This window comes from Megalops cyprinoides, chromosome 3 (genome assembly GCF_013368585.1).
Source record: "Megalops cyprinoides isolate fMegCyp1 chromosome 3, fMegCyp1.pri, whole genome shotgun sequence".
Lineage (NCBI taxonomy): Eukaryota > Metazoa > Chordata > Actinopteri > Elopiformes > Megalopidae > Megalops > Megalops cyprinoides.
This window is the reverse complement of record NC_050585.1, coordinates 45,608,739-45,627,044: the sequence shown is the minus strand read 5'-3', so window position 1 is coordinate 45,627,044 and position 18,306 is coordinate 45,608,739. Positions and strand designations below refer to the sequence as shown.

Genomic DNA, 18,306 nt, shown 5'->3' with positions numbered 1-18,306 from the left:
CCTTTTACAACATAAGTCAACCACTAGGTTTAAAAGTCCCATCCACTTTATTTTTAGCATCATTTCACAGTAATGTCTACTGAAATCAACAATCCATTACCATTATAGTGTAGGTTTTTTAATATACAATTTTCAATAAAGCACAATTTAAGATCACAATGGCTTAATTATGTCTGTGTTAAAGAATTTACCCTTATCCTATTATATTAAAATATTTCATATATATATAGTGTCTGTATTTAAACACAAATGTTTAATAGTAAAAAGTGAGTTCCCATACAAGGTCATTAAAGAATTAAATCCAAAACAGGGATTTTCTGATAAATTAAAAAACAAGCAACCAAAAAAAAAAAAAAGACAGACAACTTCAAAGGTGTTCCAAATTTCCAAATGCAGAGAAACAGACCTTAAAGAACAGCATGGAACTAAGAAATAATAGCATGAATTTACACTATTTATTGGACACAGTCAAGGCAGCTAATTGTAAAGAGGTAAGATCACCTTTGAACACCTACTCTTCTGCCTTTGCTCTGACAAGCCTATATATTTGTTCGATGCAGATGGAAAAAAGCACACTTCTATCCAACAGTCTAGAAATAAGGGATATTGTTCTTGAATAAATGATGAATTTTAAACCTGTAGAAGGCTTTACTGATATTGTGGGTTTGATTCTGTTCTCAATGACAAAGTCACCAATAATATCCTCAAATGCAAATAATATTACCCCAGAAAGTATAAAGTATGATACATATATTACTTTCTTATCAAACATAAATGTGCTTCTTGAAACAAAATGGCTTCACATCAATTGCCATTATCTGGAAAGCTCTTATAATCAGCAGCATTCTAAGGAGGATAAAACACTGACTTTCTTACCTCTTCAGGTTTTAAACTGGTTTCAGAATGTTGTTCATTACCGCAAAGACCCTGGCCAGCAATGTACTACCACTCATCCCAGTCACTTTCCCCTTAACATAAAAAGACTGAATGAAGTCCACAGAGGGGCGAATTCTTCAGGAGAGGCGAGAGCGGGAAAACTAAAGGTGAGCCGTTTACTGCAGATGCCGTGAGAACGAGGGACCCGGCAGGCTGTCCATCATTAACCAACACGGATACAATTCTGTTCATCGGTAATCTCCAGCCCTCCTGTAGGCTGACTTACTTGCTGATTTGCTGTTGCAAATGGAGCAAGAACTCGTAATAAGACAGGGCAGACTCAGTCCGATCCTCAATCATGTTTTGCATAAAGCTGGCTTTGAGCTGGCTCTCATCCCTGAAAAGAGAGGCATCACAATTGAGCAGCCGTTAGTCTCTATGACCATGCAAGGTCTCAATCTTATTTTAATATTTCCATTTTTATGATATTTATCCTTTATAAAGCTCTTTCCCCTCCCAGTATATAACATGATTATTCCTATGGACAGGCTGTGTCAGATCAAAGGTGACTACTTAATTTCTAAAACATTTTACAAATGCAAAATGCAACATGCAACACGGTATTTTCAAACACAAATCATTTGATTTCAGATAGACTTCAGCTTTGTGATGATTTGCAACAAATACAGTTTGAACAGTTTTTTAGATTTATGAAATATAGAAAACACAAATCCCCCCCCCCACCCTTCACAACCACTGCAAATCATGTTAATCATGGTTTGATAATAATAATAATAATAATTCAAACCCATAAAGTTCAGGCCCCATCGGGTCCCCAGCCACTGCCTACCTGATGACATGCAGGATGGGGAAAAAGGGCCGCTGTTCTCTCAGCCAGCCAATGAAGGCTCTGGTTCTGACTGACTCGGCTGTTTCTAATTCCGGAAGCTGGTGCTGTGGGGGAGACACACACAGAGTGTTACTCAGCACACACCCGTGCATAAAGACCAGCCTCAGGGGACACAGTACAGATCTGACTTACCATGTTCTGAGGTACGGCAGCATAGCTCGGGACCCCCAGCACCTGCGTCAGGAAGTTGGGATTGCAGTTCCGTCCGATCCAGAGGAACATGACCTGGAAGAACGATAGACACCTTTCACCTCCAGTCCTTCTGTCACGATCCATTCAGGGTGTGAGTGTGCTGTGTGTGTATGGGGTGAGAGAGCAGGCACAGAGCATACTGACCAATCCAGCATCCATGAGGAAGGCTCCTTCCCGGCTCAGTCTCTCCACCGACAGCTGCAGGACTCTGGGCTGGGGGATGGTGCGCTCACTGATGTTCAGGGCCCCCTGTGGCACACACAGAAAAGAGAAGGCTTAGTCCATGGGGCTGTCGCAGTACGGAGACAGTGTGTGAGAATCAAGTCTCTTCGCGTCCCCCCCCCTCACCTCATCCGTAAGGTCGTCTACCCTGTACAGCGACGGGTGGATCATGAGCGTGAGGTAAGACAGCGGCTGGTATTTGAGCTGGTACATGGCGAAGACGCGGTCGTCCAGGCGCGTGCTTGTACCCGTGCGGAAGGCTCTCTGCAAGAGAAAGACGTCTTCATTCTTTCAGCTTCATACCAGAGACGAAACCCTCAACAACAGAAAGCACTGGAGAAGGCCACAAAAGTAATACACAATGTTTGCTCAGCTCAATACATTTTCCTTTGAACCGAATTCAGGCATAAGTCATTTCAAGGCAATGTGCATATGGAGAAAGGGAGGGGGTGTATTTGTATAAGGAGGGCATGGAGGTTGGCAGAGGGGTTGCCGTGTCGGTTTAAGACAGCCCATTGTGTAGAGGGGGAGGGGTTTGTACCTGTTTAAGGAGGGCCAGGATGTAGAGGGGGAAGAGGCGGAGACAGGCAGGGGCCAGGAGGCCAGGCTGCTGGATGGTCAGCACAGATGAGCGGTACACAGACAGCGAGTCGATGGCTGCGTTGGTCATGGCGTCCCTGGCGTCACTCAGACTGGCCGTCACAGAGCGATCCACAGCTGGAGGAAGAACAAAACCACCGGAGAGTCAGGAGAAATACCTGCACCCATCAGTTCCACATTTTCCCCCAGCAATGTTTCAGTTCACTCCCATAAGGTTCAAATTCCCCTGTCACATGCCTGTAAAGGAAAAGCAGACAGCCATGGATTTATGCTGTCTTACTGTACAGGCAACTTTTTGGACTCCCTTTCGGCCCTCTCTGGGACCTCAGGGAGCAACCACAACAGCATGCATTTTGTATCATCCACCATTCACAAGTTCATCAACCAGAACTGCCAGACTCCTGTGTGTGCAATATACCAACAGTTTTGTTCAAGATTGTTTTAAACCAAAGGCATCAAGGGTTCACATGTTATTAAGTCATAATAATAACAAAGACATTTTATCCAAGTGCTTTTTTACATGCTGATATATTTTGCAGGAACAATCACTGTAAATTTAAGATGAAATTCAACAGCAGATTTTTATGATCTTAATGCATGAAATTGCATTTTACATCTGTTGTGCTTGTATTTTATTCAGGACAAAAATGAAGCAAACAAGATTAATCAATTAATATGGTCACATTAACACAGGTGTATTCTCCACAAATATGTGGTTTTATTAAAAAGCTAATTCATTTCTTTTGTTTATTACCTTGCCTGCTGTTTGTCTGTATCAGGCTCCTTAAACAGACCCCAGATCACTGCAAACCAGTGTAGCAGTTTCCCATTAATAAAAGGGTTGCCAGGATACCAGGCCAACTTGAAAACCGCTCTCTTGCACAAGCTTAAGCTATTCCTGTCCTTCTGCCAGAACAAGCTGTTGACTCTTGAGCTGATTCTGTGCTGTTCAAACAGCATAAACGCCGCAGGTTCCCTGACATCCTCTCGTTCACTCTGACAGCCCAGCAGTCTTAGTGGGATTTTCGTGTCATTATGACGAGCGGCGTATTTCTTACCCATACTGGCAAGCAGTCCAGTCATGGCCTGGACATCGGCCCCAGCGAAGACGTCGGACAGAGAGTTGACGACGGGCAGACACATGGTGTGGACTCTGATCCGCCTCTCTCCTGTGTAAAAAAAAAAAAAAAAAAAAAAAAAAAAAAACCACTTGAGTCAAGACCATGACCGAGATTCCCACAGACATGTAGAAATGTCACCTGGGAAATGTAGTCACTGCATGAAGACACCCTCATGATATGACCAACCATTTCCTGAAGAACAAGCTGAACTGCACTGTGGGAAAGCACAAACTATCACATTTGAGTTCTTCACCAGGGAACAGCTTCCCTTTCCCTTTGACGGAACTGGACTACTATGGGGAGTGTTTACACCATCAAGAGGGTAGCAACCAAAGTACTTCATTAAGCCTCACTGCAGCACATACCTTTGCTGGACGTGTAGAGAAGGGCTGCCTGGAAGGACACCACCTGCATATCTACCAGGTTTTCCTCAATAGACATCTGCACAGCAAAGCCCGCATCCGGGTTCACGTTGGGCAGTGACAGCAGGTCCGTGGAGCGGACGAAGAAGTTCCCGTGGAAGGTGTGTATGGACAGACCTGAGGGGAGAGTTTTCCCAGGTGTTCCACAGGTTTCCACAGGTTTGAGTTTCAGCACATGAACTGGTCACTAAAGCACTTACACTAATATTGATTTGCAAGGAGGAAAGGAAGCCGATGAGGAGGGCGGTTACCCTCCCATAACACACCTTTAGTGCAGCGTATCCTCATGACAGCCTCAAAGCCGATCTTGCGGGTGAGATATCTCTTCAGATCTTTCTGGAAGCGCTCTACCTGAGCCAGGTTGTGCTGGTGGTGGTAGGAGGGGTAGTAGTAGACGCTACCTGCAGAGAACCTGGATATGCAACCTGGGAGGGAGCCGCAGAGGAAAGGAGGGCAGCGATGAGTCCATTAATCAGAGAGCTTCATCCTGTCTTCTACAGAACTTCATGTCTCACAGATCTCTATCTTAAGACCGCTGTGCACAAGAGGGCAACGCTCACCTAGGGAGGCCAAATCACAGTACTGTCCGCTCAGCAGGAACAAATCCACAGCCACCTGCTGGCCAGAACAGTCAAGCGCCAGCTTCTTGTAGAAATCGGTGGCAGGAGAGAGGTGCTGAATATCCTAGGGACAAGAACATGGAAAAATGGAGCACACACCACTGTCAGGTGACATGGTCACATAATGCCCCGTCTCTTTAGAAACAAAGGGAATTTAGTGAAAACCCACAGTGAATTGTCTACACAAAATGAGAGAACAGGACACAGTTGTAATCACCCTCGTCTTGTGGGTAGAATGTGGGCAGCAGTGTGGTATAATGGATAGGATGAGGGCTTGTAACTCAAAGGTTGCCAGCTCCTTAGTGAGACATTCTTGCTGTGTACTGTCTGCTAAGCAACTGTAATGTAATGTAGTGTAGTGTGTACCTTTGCAGACGCCCTCTGGTTGGGGTCCTCTCTGGATTTTAGGGCCCCCACTCCCAGCGTGGGAAGCTGGGTCTGGAAGACGGACACTCGTCCTCCGGTGGGCGACAGCAGTTTGAACGCAGCCTGAAGCGCCGGGCCCAGCGCAGAGTGGGTCTCCATCGTCTTGGTGAACATCTGGGGCAAACCCTTCAGCAGATCCTGCACCAGCTGCTCACAAAAAACAGCTCTTCTTAAACAGATGATTTCACGCAAAAACCAGAACATAAACCTGCTGCCTGACAAAGCCCTCAAGAATGAAACATGATGTGCTAACACCTGAGTGCAGGTAAAGCTGTTTTGTCATTAATCTCATAAGTACTTTTTGAGACAGAGAAAACACTTGTAGCATCAAGAATGATTATATGCACTTTGTAAGTGTAAAGGAAGCCCTTTTCACTTAATACAACAATGATCAAAACAGATTTTGTAAATCTGAAACTGCAATAAATCATACTTTCTGATGGTCACACAAAGTTCGTTACTCTTTTAATGCTCCACAAGTATTTACATATCTCTGATGAATCACAAGTTTCTCTCCAATCTTTCAAAGTGAGTGGATACCTTCAGGAAAAATACAAGAAATATATGGAGAAAGGAGGGAAAAAAAACTGTTTTTCAAACATTCTCATACCTCCTTGCACTCACTGAGGTTTACTAAAAGGCTGTCGGGAGTTGGGAGAAAAATATCTGCAGGGTAAAAAGAGAGAGCATGTTGGCATGAAGAAACAAACTATCTACCACACCTTCAGTTTAAGAAGCTCAACTGTTATTTTCTCCTTTCAAATGTATGCAGGAATTCACAAGTTCCATTTTTTGCCTGGCAATGGATTACGCCTGATGATTATGCTTTAAAAATGCTTCTCACCAGCAAGAGAGAATAAAATTCAAAGAAATAAACAATTTGGATGCTTTGGGTGGTGAAAAGGGGTGACTTTTGATCACAGCCAGTCCCACCCAAGTGACCTCATTCTAGCAGCACATTTATTGTTTACATTAGGCCTCAAGTGTTCATAACATTTCCGGGCACCATTCAAACAGTCAAAAACTGTCAAATATGAAATATGAAACAAAATGAGGCAAAACTTTCTAGAGACCAGTTACTTTGTCATCTTCTCACCTTCAATGTCTGAGACAATAAGCATTTGTGGTTGGGACAGGCCTTCCTGGAGGTTGTAGAAGTGGATTGTGCTGTCAAACGTGATGAAGCCAATCTTTGTCCTGGTGTCTCCTGGAAGTCTGGAAAACAGAAAACCACACACATCAATTTCTGCTCTAATATATTATCGGATGTCAACATGTCTGCCTCCCAAGTTACAATCCTTCATGTAGGACAGAGTATCTTATTTCAATATTCACACTGTCATCTAAAATGACAGCCCCTGCATCAAAAATGGTGTTGCTAAGCAGCGGCAGCAGCATTTGAAATGGTGATCGCCATTGAAAACCGGCAACAGAATGTCTCCAAATGAGGCGTGGTGTGTGCAAAATGAATTATGGAAATGTCGCACCACACAGGAATTACCACTGTCACACTCTCAGAAATATTCCACGGATACAGCTACATTTGTACTGTGCTTTCTCCCTGAGCATAATGAGTGCTGTTCATGTATTGCTAAAACACAATGTACCACACAATAGCAGACAGCACAATAAAGCAACACTGATGTGTTCAGCGCAGCCGGGTTTTGCGTTCCACTCTACGAGAGAGGTATACTTACGAATTTAGGTTGTCCAGGAGCGACTGACAGACAACATCCAAGTATCCCGTTTCCACGGCGTTGTGGGACACGTCAAGTACAAAGAGGTACACAGCGGGCTGAGGGGGTCTCAGCTGAGGAACAGACACTTGACATTAGACACGCAGACTGTCTCGAGTCAGGCAGCAAAGCAAATCATTTGAGCGCATCCAGTCCAATTCTTACACATCACACACAAAGTGAAGCACCATTCAGTGTTTCAGTCAAACACTACTACATGCATTGAACATTTCACACCAAATGATGATTTTGTAATCCAAACATCTGAATAACACCATGCCTCTAGTGCACCTCATTGCATTGTATCTGGAGGTTCATCCAGAGGAGAGGGCACAGTATAGTCACTTAAGATAAGAGGACCTGACTTTCAGGTAATATAACATGCTAAGTATAAATGAACTCATACTGCCCATGGGAGAATTTATTATTCAATCTGTCACCTCAAGTCAATAATCTACTATCTATTCAAGCCAATGGAATATTGTATTAATTAATGCTAGCACGGCAAATGACAACTTAATTAACCTTATAAAATCTTACTTTAACACCAGATAGTGATTACTGATTTTATACCTAGCGGTAGCAGGTGCGGTTAAAGGTGGATTACCATGTATTCCGATGGGGCGATAAACTCGATGGTGGGGTTCTGCACCTCAGGCCGCTTATGTGGCTCTCCATAGGATCTGCTGACGGGGTTGTACATGAACTCCTCGGGAACTGCACAGAAACACAGAGCAGAACACTTCTGTTGGAAAATGAGAATGAAGGACGAACATCTCAATCTCCACCACATGAGAACGAATGGAAAAAAAACGGTCCACCCGATGCCACTGTGGAACTTGCCTTAATATCCTGGCACGTTTCTAATTGCACTTTATTTACAGGGAAGGAAATCGCTTTGTCCAAACTGAACGGAGTAAGTAAAAAAATCCCGAAAAGCCTTCTGACAAATGGACACTTCACAGACACAAATGACCCCAGAATGCAGTCACACACCGTCATTGACCCTGTAGCACAGGTTACACTTCCATCTCCTCTGGTCCAGGAAGGAGACGAAGGGGTTAATGTAGGTTCTGCATGAGCGACACCGGACGATGGTGCTTGAGGTGACCACTGGCAGCTGCTGCAATGAAAAAAGAAAATTCTTCTTTAACCACAAAATTCCGGGTTGCGCTTATGGAAAAAAAAAAATGAAAACAACTCTTCAGATTTTAATCACTGCACTTCGTTTCCGTACTAACGGTGTTTCGTATATAGCGCACAGGAACATACTGTGCGCCAGCCATGCATCCACACTGCAAGGACACCGCATGAACCGCAGCTGCTAGTACCATCGCTGGGTTTTATGTGGTGAGCAGAGAGGTCCTGCAGACACTGGGAGGAGGAGCGATCAGCCTTACCGAGAGGTCTTTGAAAGGATGCAGCAGTAAGCCCAGGGGGAGTTTCGCTTTGCTCAACAGAGACTGCGTCTGAGGGATGTTGGTCAGCGTACTGCGGAAGACCCTGCGGGGGAAAAAGACAGAAAAGGAGACAGATAAAATACCTCGTCCATTGAAACAAGCGTATGCGCATACACTGTCTACTCATCCAGAGTGGTGTACAATGCTAATATGGCATTATGCATTTAATATATACCACAGGAGCAACAAGAATAGATACAGCCAGAATTAGCGGTAACACTATGTAATAAACACATGCTTTGTTTATACATATAAACACACTGTAACATCCTGCATAGGAAAACTGCTTGCAGTGTTACCTGCAACTGTAATTTCTAAAACTCTGCGACTGTGCTAGACCTTTTTAGAAAAGAGTAACTGGACAACTAGGTCCATACTACCAGAAAGAGTGGCCTTCAAGAGGAGGGCCAGAAGAAGGACTACAAGCTTTCGATACGGCCATCTTGAGGGTTTTTGAAACCATGAAACTACTTCTGCGAGCAGCAGCGGAGGAGATGCACTCACTCTGGGCTACAGTTGAGCTTCTGCAGGTCCTGAGGCAGGCAGGGCGTGGGGGCGGGGACGGGCCCCGGGGGAAGGAGATTCCGCTCCTGCAGCAGGTTGACCACCCTCAGGGCCTCTGGGGTCTGGGACTGCAGGCTCAGCCCCGCCATGGAGGGACTCAGCTGGGCCGGGCCAGCCGAGGGCTGCGAACACAACACGACACGGCATGGCGTGAAGAGCTGGCCTTAGCTGGGCCGGGCCAGACAAGGGCTGCCGACACCGCACTGCATGAAGGGCAGGCCACAGCTGTTACCCACTGCAGAATGCCTACAAGGCTTGAAATTACTACAGGGTCATTCACCAAGACCTCAAGTGTCAGTTAAACAAGATGACACAAGCTGCTGCTGCATCATTTGGAAGTGTTTTAACAAGATGTTGTAAATGGAATCCCTTTGTTGTTCATTCATTGCTTGCTATTTATTGATTTATGTAATGTGTTACGTGTTTTTATATTAAGATACAATGAAATGAGCCAAAGAAAACTTTCCAGCTGCACTATGTAATGGATAATAAAGACTTTTATATTGACTTCCGCCATAGAATAGGTTGAGAAATTATCCTTAAGCATTGCTCTCATTTTGGGGACACTATGCTAGGGTTAGGGGCTAGGTGGGTGAATCTCTGGATGTGGCTGGGACTGTGGTGTCTGTACCTGCTGATATGGCTGTGCTGCTGGGCTGTAAGGCTGCTTCAGCGGTGCCGCGGGGGAAGCGTTCGGGGGAGGGCCCGTGTTTTGGTAACCCGGTGGGAGCGTGGGGTACGAGTGGCCCAACTGCCTGCCAATCGTGCCAGGCTGAGGCGGGGGCGGACCGGCTGGAATCGGAGAGTTCAGCACAATTAAACAAACCAAAGCATCACACTGGTCAGCTTCAACAGGTACTGTTAAGAATATGGTGCAAAACGCTGCATTAGTCAAAAACGTGTGTGTCCTTTATATGGAGTAAGATGCACGTCTCATACCCATATTTTTTGCACCTGTCTCCAAATGGTCGAAGGCATTTGGGGCATGTGGGCCATCACCTGGGATGGGCAGGTGCCCCGCCACTGCTGTGGAATAGGAACATGAGATGTCACAAGAACTTGCAGGAAAGGTGTATTCATTTACAGTACCAGTCAAAAGTTTGGACACACCTGATTAAGATAATGGGAAACATGCATTCCAAGATATTTTGATCTGAAGGCTTATGCTTAAATGCTTCAAATGTGTTTCCTATACAAATATAAATAGTGAAGTTGATGTCTATATATGAATTTCTTTCCAAATGTTTTTTTTTTTAATTTTAAAAATTATTTTTGGCTACTCTGAAGAATCCAAAATATAAGATTCCATAGTTTTTGTCTTTACTATTACTCTAAAATGTGAAAAATAGTACAAATAAAGACAAGCCCTTCTATGAGTAGGTATGTTCAAACTTTTGACTGGTACTGTACAACAGTTACAATTATGCTGAATACCTGAATAGTCACACCTGACTGTGGAGACAGAAGAACAGCATGTGTGTTCAGTGACGTTGAAAGGCTAGCACGACCATGAAACAGAGGGAGTCACAAAGCACGACACCAGAAAGACTGAGGTATGCGGGATGTCTCGTCTGAATTTGTCTGAAAGGCCTACTGAACACTGGATTTAGCTTTCAGCTGAGGCCAAACTGTCAAATCCAAAAGGAAATCATGAAATGGGGGCGAGGGGGAGGATGGAGGCGAGTGGGGTCACTGAACTAATTATCAGCACGAACATGGACACAATGTTGGACCCAGTGATGATGTCACACCTGAGTGCTCAATATCACACTCCTTGTCCTCGTCATCAGAAGGGGATGACAAGGGACAGTCATCCGGAACCAAGCTATTAGCAACATTTCCACAAAGAACGGCTGGCGTGAAAAGAGCGAGAGAGAGGGAAATCCACAGGATGAAGTAAGAAAGTCATGCTATTTAAACAGACGGGAAACACTGGAAAGATCCTCTGAAACTGAAAGATGCCCCAGAAATATGCTCTGATCCCTTCACTCTTCCATGTGTTCAGTGTAAATGTCTCCCACTTTCATTCTTTACAGATCAAACAGAGTGCCCATACGTCAGTATCAGACAGATGTGCAACAATAAAGAATTATAATCAAACACACCCAAATTGTACAGCCAGTCCAAGACAGCTCTTTAAATACAGACGGCGGGTGCTTACCTTCATGTTTGGGGAGATGGGGGGGTGGGGTGGCACTGGCAGGAGGACCAGTTGGAGGCGGTGTGGGTCTCATGGCTGGAGGGGGCCCAGCTGTGAGTGGGGGTGCATAGGGTGCTCTGCCAGGCTGATATGGGTGAGGTGGTACAGGGCTTCCAGAGGGCGGGACAGGGGCTGTCAAACAACACACACAATACCACGATCATCTCGTCTCACCCAGTATAACGGCAGCCTCTTTTCTTTTCTATATTCCAGTAAAAAGCCTGTCAATCCTTTAACTGCATGCTTATACCTGGCACAGTTCAACCGACACTTGCATTTAAGACAGGATGAGACATTACTGCTTTCCAGTAATCATGAAGCCGTACAGCTCTGCTGTTACATTGGACACACCACCTACAGTTTGAGGGTCCCTGCATTGCTGGATAGTGTGATTACCTCATATCCAGAAATCCAATTCATATTCAGAGTTCAAATCAATGCAGGCAGGTTTCAAAAGCGGCATTCAGCACTTTTCAGTTGAGCTACTTTGTGAGTCGTTTTGAATTGAGAAGTTATCTTATGCCACCACTACCGTCTCATCAAACGCCCAAAAGTAAATACTCAATCCAAGTGATTTTTTGTACAACACCAGCTTTTGCTCTGACTGAACTGAACCTCTTCACGAAGGCCGACCTCACTTTGCCTCGGCACACATATACACGGCGGGGAAACTCTGCTGCAGCCAAGGCTGTAAAAATCATATATGATCTGATGACAGCAGACAGGGCTGACCCAGGACCAGTTCACATCAATGAGAGGAGGAGCACCGGGATGAGTCAGGGCTCTGCGGTCGCTCTCACTCTCCAGCCCTCACGCTGAGCCACTGGAGCGAAGACTTACAATACAGGCATTCAGAGTCTCACAGCACGGTACCGGCCGCTCACCCCGGAGTCCGACAGCACCGCGTGCGAGCACAACCTTAAAAGCAGTTAGCCGTCAGGTCGCTGCAGCGGCAGCTGAATCAGAACCGGATCTGAATAATTTGTACAGCCATTGGCTGAAAGGCCGCACTAGGCTGGTTTGCATTTCTCAGCACGGTTGCGCAATAGCGCCGGCTTTGTTGTGAAACGGCGGTGGCTCGGGGCAAAACGCAGGCCGCGCAGTTCAGAGCAGGAACAGAGCAGTATCTGGCATTGGAAAGATAGGAGCTCTTCAAGGAAAAAAAAATATGCGATAATAAAGGAGTCCTTGATGTTAAAAGTATTCAACAAAATCAATCGTTAAGCAACTCCCCACCTTCTTTGACAACATGAAGGCCAGCGTGTCTGTTGACAGCAGCAGATATGATAGTGACAGTCCTGTGACGTCTTGAAACTACCTTGAGAAGGTTTCAGTGACACCCGACAATCAGACTTCACTGTCAGTTTAGGCACACAGACCACAGCGGCATTCACAGCCAAGTCTGGGATGTCATATTATTTCTGGTATAAGGGAGTGAGATGAGCATGAAAAATAAAACAATCTTGACTGAGTCATCCTTTCTTACAGGAGAAAACATGAACAAGCTTCGGTCACACACTCTTCATACATGGACCATGTATAAATAGATATATGTAAATAAACACAGTAAATGTTATATATATGTGTGTGTATATATATATATATATATATTTACATTTACATTTTATTTATTTGGCAGACGCTTTTATCCAAAGCGACTTACATAGGTTACAGTTCTTTACAATGTTATCCATTTATACAGCTGGATATTTACTGAGGCAACTGTGGGTTAAGTACCTTGCCCAAGGGTACAGCAGCAGTGTCCCAGCGGAGACTGAACCGGCAACCTTTCGGTTACGAGTCCTGCTCCTTAACCACTATGCCACACTGCCGCCACATATATATATATTAAAAAAAAAAGTGAACATCCATAATAAGGAACGCACCACACCCTCGTAAATGGCATCGTCATCAGACAGATGGCACACTATCTTCGATCGTCACCTGACAGTAAACGGTTAGGTTTACTACGCTCCCTGATGCTTCCTTCCTTTACCCTATGATGTAAATAGGGGTAACTAGTTCAGCTCTTTTCTTATTATGTGTCAGCAAATCCTGAACCGAAACCTCTACAAGCTTGCTTTGCATGTAGCGGTACGACTGTCGGTTTCCACGTACACGCAGTAATTCTCAGACTTTAGAAACTATTTTGTGTTCAGAAGCAGGAGAAATGAAATATGCATATGAATTTACATGCGAGTTCTATAATCTCTCACACAGATGGGTGAACACACCTGTCAACATACTCCATCTGGCAGAGACAATGCCTAGATGCAGGATGGAAAGGGCACTAGAGCTGAATATCTAGCTATAATAGAACATCTGCGGCTCAGTCCTTCAGGTCTGAAAGCCCTTTTCCATGCTTCTGTAAAGGATCAAATCAAAAGATTGAGTTTGATTGGTGGTTTAGATTAGCCAAGGATTTCAGAAGTGATCTGACATTCTTGGTTGAACCAATGCGCCCATGCTCTGGTAAGCTCATAGCTACACATGAATCCCAGCCAGGAAGATAAGTGCTGCCAAGCTGGTCTCTAATATGTGAGCAGAGGGCAATGTTCACTTCCAACATCAGCCAGCTTGATTATGTTCCTGGAGTGATCCTTCCTGCCATCTCTTTTTACAGTTACTGTATTTCCAAGGCCGTTCAGAAATCTACCATCTTGGAGCCAAAGGTAATCGTTAGTCATCGCGGAACAGTCCTTCATTTCAAATGATTGGTTCAAAAAGTGTTCTTGGTTTGTAAACATGACACCATTCCTGTGCAGTGAGCAACAAGTTAAAATTAGAAGTATGCACCAAAAATAAACAAGAGATCTACCGCTGTGGACAGCGAGCCTGTCTCCTACCTGAGTGGGTGTAGATGGAGGCGGGTGGCGCCGGCGGTCCGGGGGCGAACGAGGCAGCGTTGTGGAAGGCAGGAGGCGGAGCCACGCTGTACCCTGATGTCGAAGGCTGGTTTGGTGCGGAGCTGGGTACTGAGGTCACATGATTCCCCACAGGGACGAGGGGCGCCGTGCCCATGGGCGGAGGCGCCCCGTACTGCCAGGTGGGCTGCGGGGGGTTCTGGGAACCCGGGTAGAAGCTCTCAGTGGACACCAGGGGAGAAGGGGAGTTCTGCCCGGGCACCGGGGGCAGCATCCGGGGGCTGTGGGCGGTGGGCGGAGGTGGCGTCATGGACTGCGGCGGGCCCATCGGCGGCCGGCTTAACGGCGGCTGACCGGGGATCTGATACGAGCTGACTGGGGGGACGATCTGGTAGGGCCCAGAGTTGTACAGCGGGGCCTTGGTTGGAATCTGGTTTGAATAAGGAGTCTGGCCGGCCATGTTGTAGCCAGGACCGGCAGGCTGCAGCAACAAGGGATTCTGGGAGGGGCCTGGGAGATGAAACACAAGGAAAGGAGAGCATTACAGTGAAGCCTTTTTTACAGGGCAGGAAGGTTGTTTCAACTCAAAAATCACAGCCGCCACCCCAAACAAACGCGGGTGACATTACGTTCTGAAAACGGTTCCCTTTTTTTTTTTTTTGTTATTATAATTTTTTAGGTTGAAAAGCTGCATACAAAATGCTGACACTACCACGCCTACGCTAATATGCATATCTGTAAGTAGAGCCAGGTGGATCCCCTCTATCTGGCAGAGCTGCAGAGGTAACAACAGCAGCACTGGGGAAGATGAGGACCACAAAGCCTCCTGAACAAGTCAAATGATGTAGGAAACGGTACAGCAATCAGATTAGACACAGCTCTTGATATAATCCCTTCACCTGGATTTGCAGAGCCTCCCAGGGCCCATGGCTGTGGAGAGAGGCTCTCCAGGAAATAATGACAAAATGAACACTGCAGGCAGAGTAAAGGGCCTCCTTCATGTAAGATGCCCTGCTTCACAACTGCCCAGGAAAATACTTTACATATAACCTCCTGGCTGCTGTGAAATGGCAGGAAATTTTCAAGGCAAAATAACTGGTATATTTTGCTGATCTTTTGCTTTACATTACATTATATACATCTCAATGAAGTTACAGGTCTGACCACAAGCCTGATTTTTACTATTACCGCAATTAAAGTGATTTAGTGGGTGAAAGGTGCAGGTGAAGTGCAGGGATTAAAAGACAAAACCTTTCGATGGGGCATAATCCCAGCACTTCCGCTAAGGGGGGGGGGATCTCCTGAATTAACGGCCTTGTCAACCCCGGTCAGGGCACACGGCCCCATTCAGACAACAGCCAGTCATTACAGTAAGCCCAGGGATGGGTCAGCTACACTGCTGGTTCAGAATACAGTGTCATACAAGGTTTAAAATGCTCACACAATTAACACAACATACAGCAAAGTATGAGCTTTAATACATTCACGTGATCTGCGCAGAGGAGACCTACACTTTTTTTTTTTAAGTAATCTGACTCACTAAACAGACAGAGGAACTGAAAGTAGCACAAGTTGTTTAAAATGCATTTTTGACAGGTCAGCCTTACATTACTAATTCTTACATACAGAAAAAAGTGCCAGAATAATTTAAGACAATACTATTTTACAGCTAGAAAAAATTGGGTGCACTGGTTAGGCCTTACTATATTGTTGTTATCATTATTACTACTAGTATTATCGCACTGAAAGTTAAGGATTTGTTTGTGATTGAGTAAATCTTAATATACAAGGTGGTCTGGAAAAGAACAGCAACCGCCATTCACACTTAAAGTCGACTATCAGAGAGTTTTAGATTGATACAAGCACAAACTGGATCAGAATGGCTACGTTCACAGTTCAAAGATCAATGTGGGCACAGAGGTAACTGCAGGTAGATAAGACTACCAAAGAAATCAAGACACAGGTAAGGTCAGATGTGCTTAATCATTTGTCATATAAATGCCACAACTACAACCTCAGCGACACCTGTTGCTTAAGCACACTGAAAGTATAGCAAAGTTAGTGTTACTATTGCCACTGTCGATCCAGCCTTTGGGGCGACACTAATTAACTACTGCAGGCTGACTACTAGGAGTTATATGAAAATAAGGCCTAAGTACGTAGAAGAAAGCATCCGTTTGAAATTTCACTATACAGACAAAAAGTTTTTTTACATACAAAAATACAATTTCGGGATAAGTATGTTTTAGTTTGGGTATGTTTGCCTGCAGCGAACCTTTATTAAAATTCTTATGTATAGTATGCTGCGTTTTAAGATATTTATTAAAATCTTCGTAAAAATATACAAAACCCTGCTAACCCAGATAACCTAGTAAGTCATATACGCCAAATAACCTATTAAATTCAACTACATTTCTTCAGTTGGCACACTCACACATGCCACATGTACACTCAGCTCTGCGACTGCAAAAAAAATGCCAGTTTCTTAACATCGGAATAACTTAAGCAGATCAACAACGTACTTGTGACAGAAAGTCAGCTGTATTCATCTTCAGATTTCACTGTCGAGCAACAGACCCCTTTCAATAAGCCTCACAGACTAATTAATGACCTTTCGTTATCACATGATCACGCGTAACAAAACCCAAACAAAGAAGAGCAACTGTTAAGGCCTTGGCCACAGTCGCCAGCTAGCAAGATCACAAGGTAATCAATTCAAATGTGTGTGGAGTGGAGGGTGTGTGTGTGTGTGTGGTGGGGGGCTCCTTCCACTACCTTCTCAACTAACAGGTCTTGAATAAAGTGTGACGGTAATGTTTAACCAATGTACATGATGAAAAATAACGCATTTAAACGCACCACCAGTACCTGCCTAGCAAGTTCCTATTTGGCTTAACGTGCACTACACTGATGAGCATGGTCATTGTAACACAGTATCAGTAAGCATTATTTCCAGTTTGGTGTTGGAGAGCTAAAAGGAATTTACTTATTAATTGTGCTTTTGTCGTTATAAAATTAAGTTGTATTTATCTACTAGATAATAATTAAGTCATTTCACAGCGTGCCTCCGATAGTGTTACGGTATTCTACTCCTAGTGAACAAGCTACATACGGCATTGTGCTACGGATGACATCATGAAACTTGTGCAATTTCAATTAGCTAGCTAGCGACTGTACTGAAGCTAACCTCAGTTAGCTGGCCACAAAGTTACTCAACATTGAGCACACTACCATACCACTACAACGAACTAATCTCATGAGACTTCCTTTAATCTCTTAAATAGCTACATTGTCTTGAGTTTACGGCGCGTACACTGCGTCTTTACCGCATCCAGACGAAGGAATTAAACTAGCTACCCAGCACAGCTTGCTAGCTCAAGCGCCAAGTTAGCGGGCTAGCTATCTTGCGAACTACCTTAGGGTACCTGCAGTTAAACTTTTTAACTAAACCCAAAGTTCTTTGTGGCGACAATAACAACGAGATAAACAACTAAGAAACAACAACGACAACATTTTTATTAGACTACTCACCATTTGTATACGGCTGTCCTCCTGCCCCATTCTGAGAGTTGTACCCAGAATTTGACATCTTGAAATTGATACCAGATCAAATTTAGCTAGAGGTGTTGCGCTGGCGAATAGTACGCCTTTAAACCTAGCTAGCTAACTAGCGGGAGCAGATCTGTAGATTGGCCGATCGGGCCTCTGACTTCGAGGTCGGTGTTAATAATCTGGCTAACACAGAACCATGGTTGGGGCTGTTCCCAGTATTTCTGGGGTACAGGCCCTGGTAAAAAGTAATCGTAAAAATCCTCCTCTGCTTGCACAGGAAGTAGGGATCACCCTGGATCAACGTAGATAGAGGTAGAGCCTTCCTCACACATGCGCAGTTGGTACACGTGGCATTTCCTGTGTAAGACGTTTTTCTGGTGTACGAGAAACAAGATGAAATGGGAGACGTGTCGGCCTTTTCTTTGAGGAGTATGTCAGAATAACCTTGAACGCTTGTAGCTTCTCGATTAATAATGAAAATCATGTAATTGCTTGCCATGATGAAATTAGCTTGGTAACGAAATAAATAGTAATGAGTGAA

At 44.7% G+C, this 18,306-nt stretch overlaps 1 protein-coding gene across 1 annotated transcript; it reads right to left on the bottom strand.

Annotated features, from left to right (window-relative positions):
- Positions 1-402: 402 nt before the first annotated feature.
- On the bottom strand, positions 403-18,096 carry sec24a (SEC24 homolog A, COPII coat complex component). The gene is made up of 23 exons (XM_036524687.1): positions 17,745-18,096; positions 14,196-14,723; positions 11,311-11,481; positions 10,089-10,175; positions 9,781-9,941; positions 9,090-9,271; positions 8,526-8,628; positions 8,122-8,248; positions 7,733-7,842; positions 7,087-7,199; positions 6,486-6,604; positions 6,000-6,055; positions 5,330-5,536; positions 4,904-5,027; positions 4,610-4,768; positions 4,287-4,460; positions 3,859-3,969; positions 2,742-2,917; positions 2,327-2,464; positions 2,123-2,227; positions 1,919-2,011; positions 1,727-1,830; positions 403-1,273 (listed from the first exon to the last, which is right to left on the bottom strand). Exons 1-23 carry the CDS (start codon positions 17,800-17,802, stop codon positions 1,159-1,161), a joined length of 3,321 nt encoding a protein of 1,106 aa, XP_036380580.1. The 5' UTR covers positions 17,803-18,096; the 3' UTR covers positions 403-1,158.
- Positions 18,097-18,306: the final 210 nt, after the last annotated feature.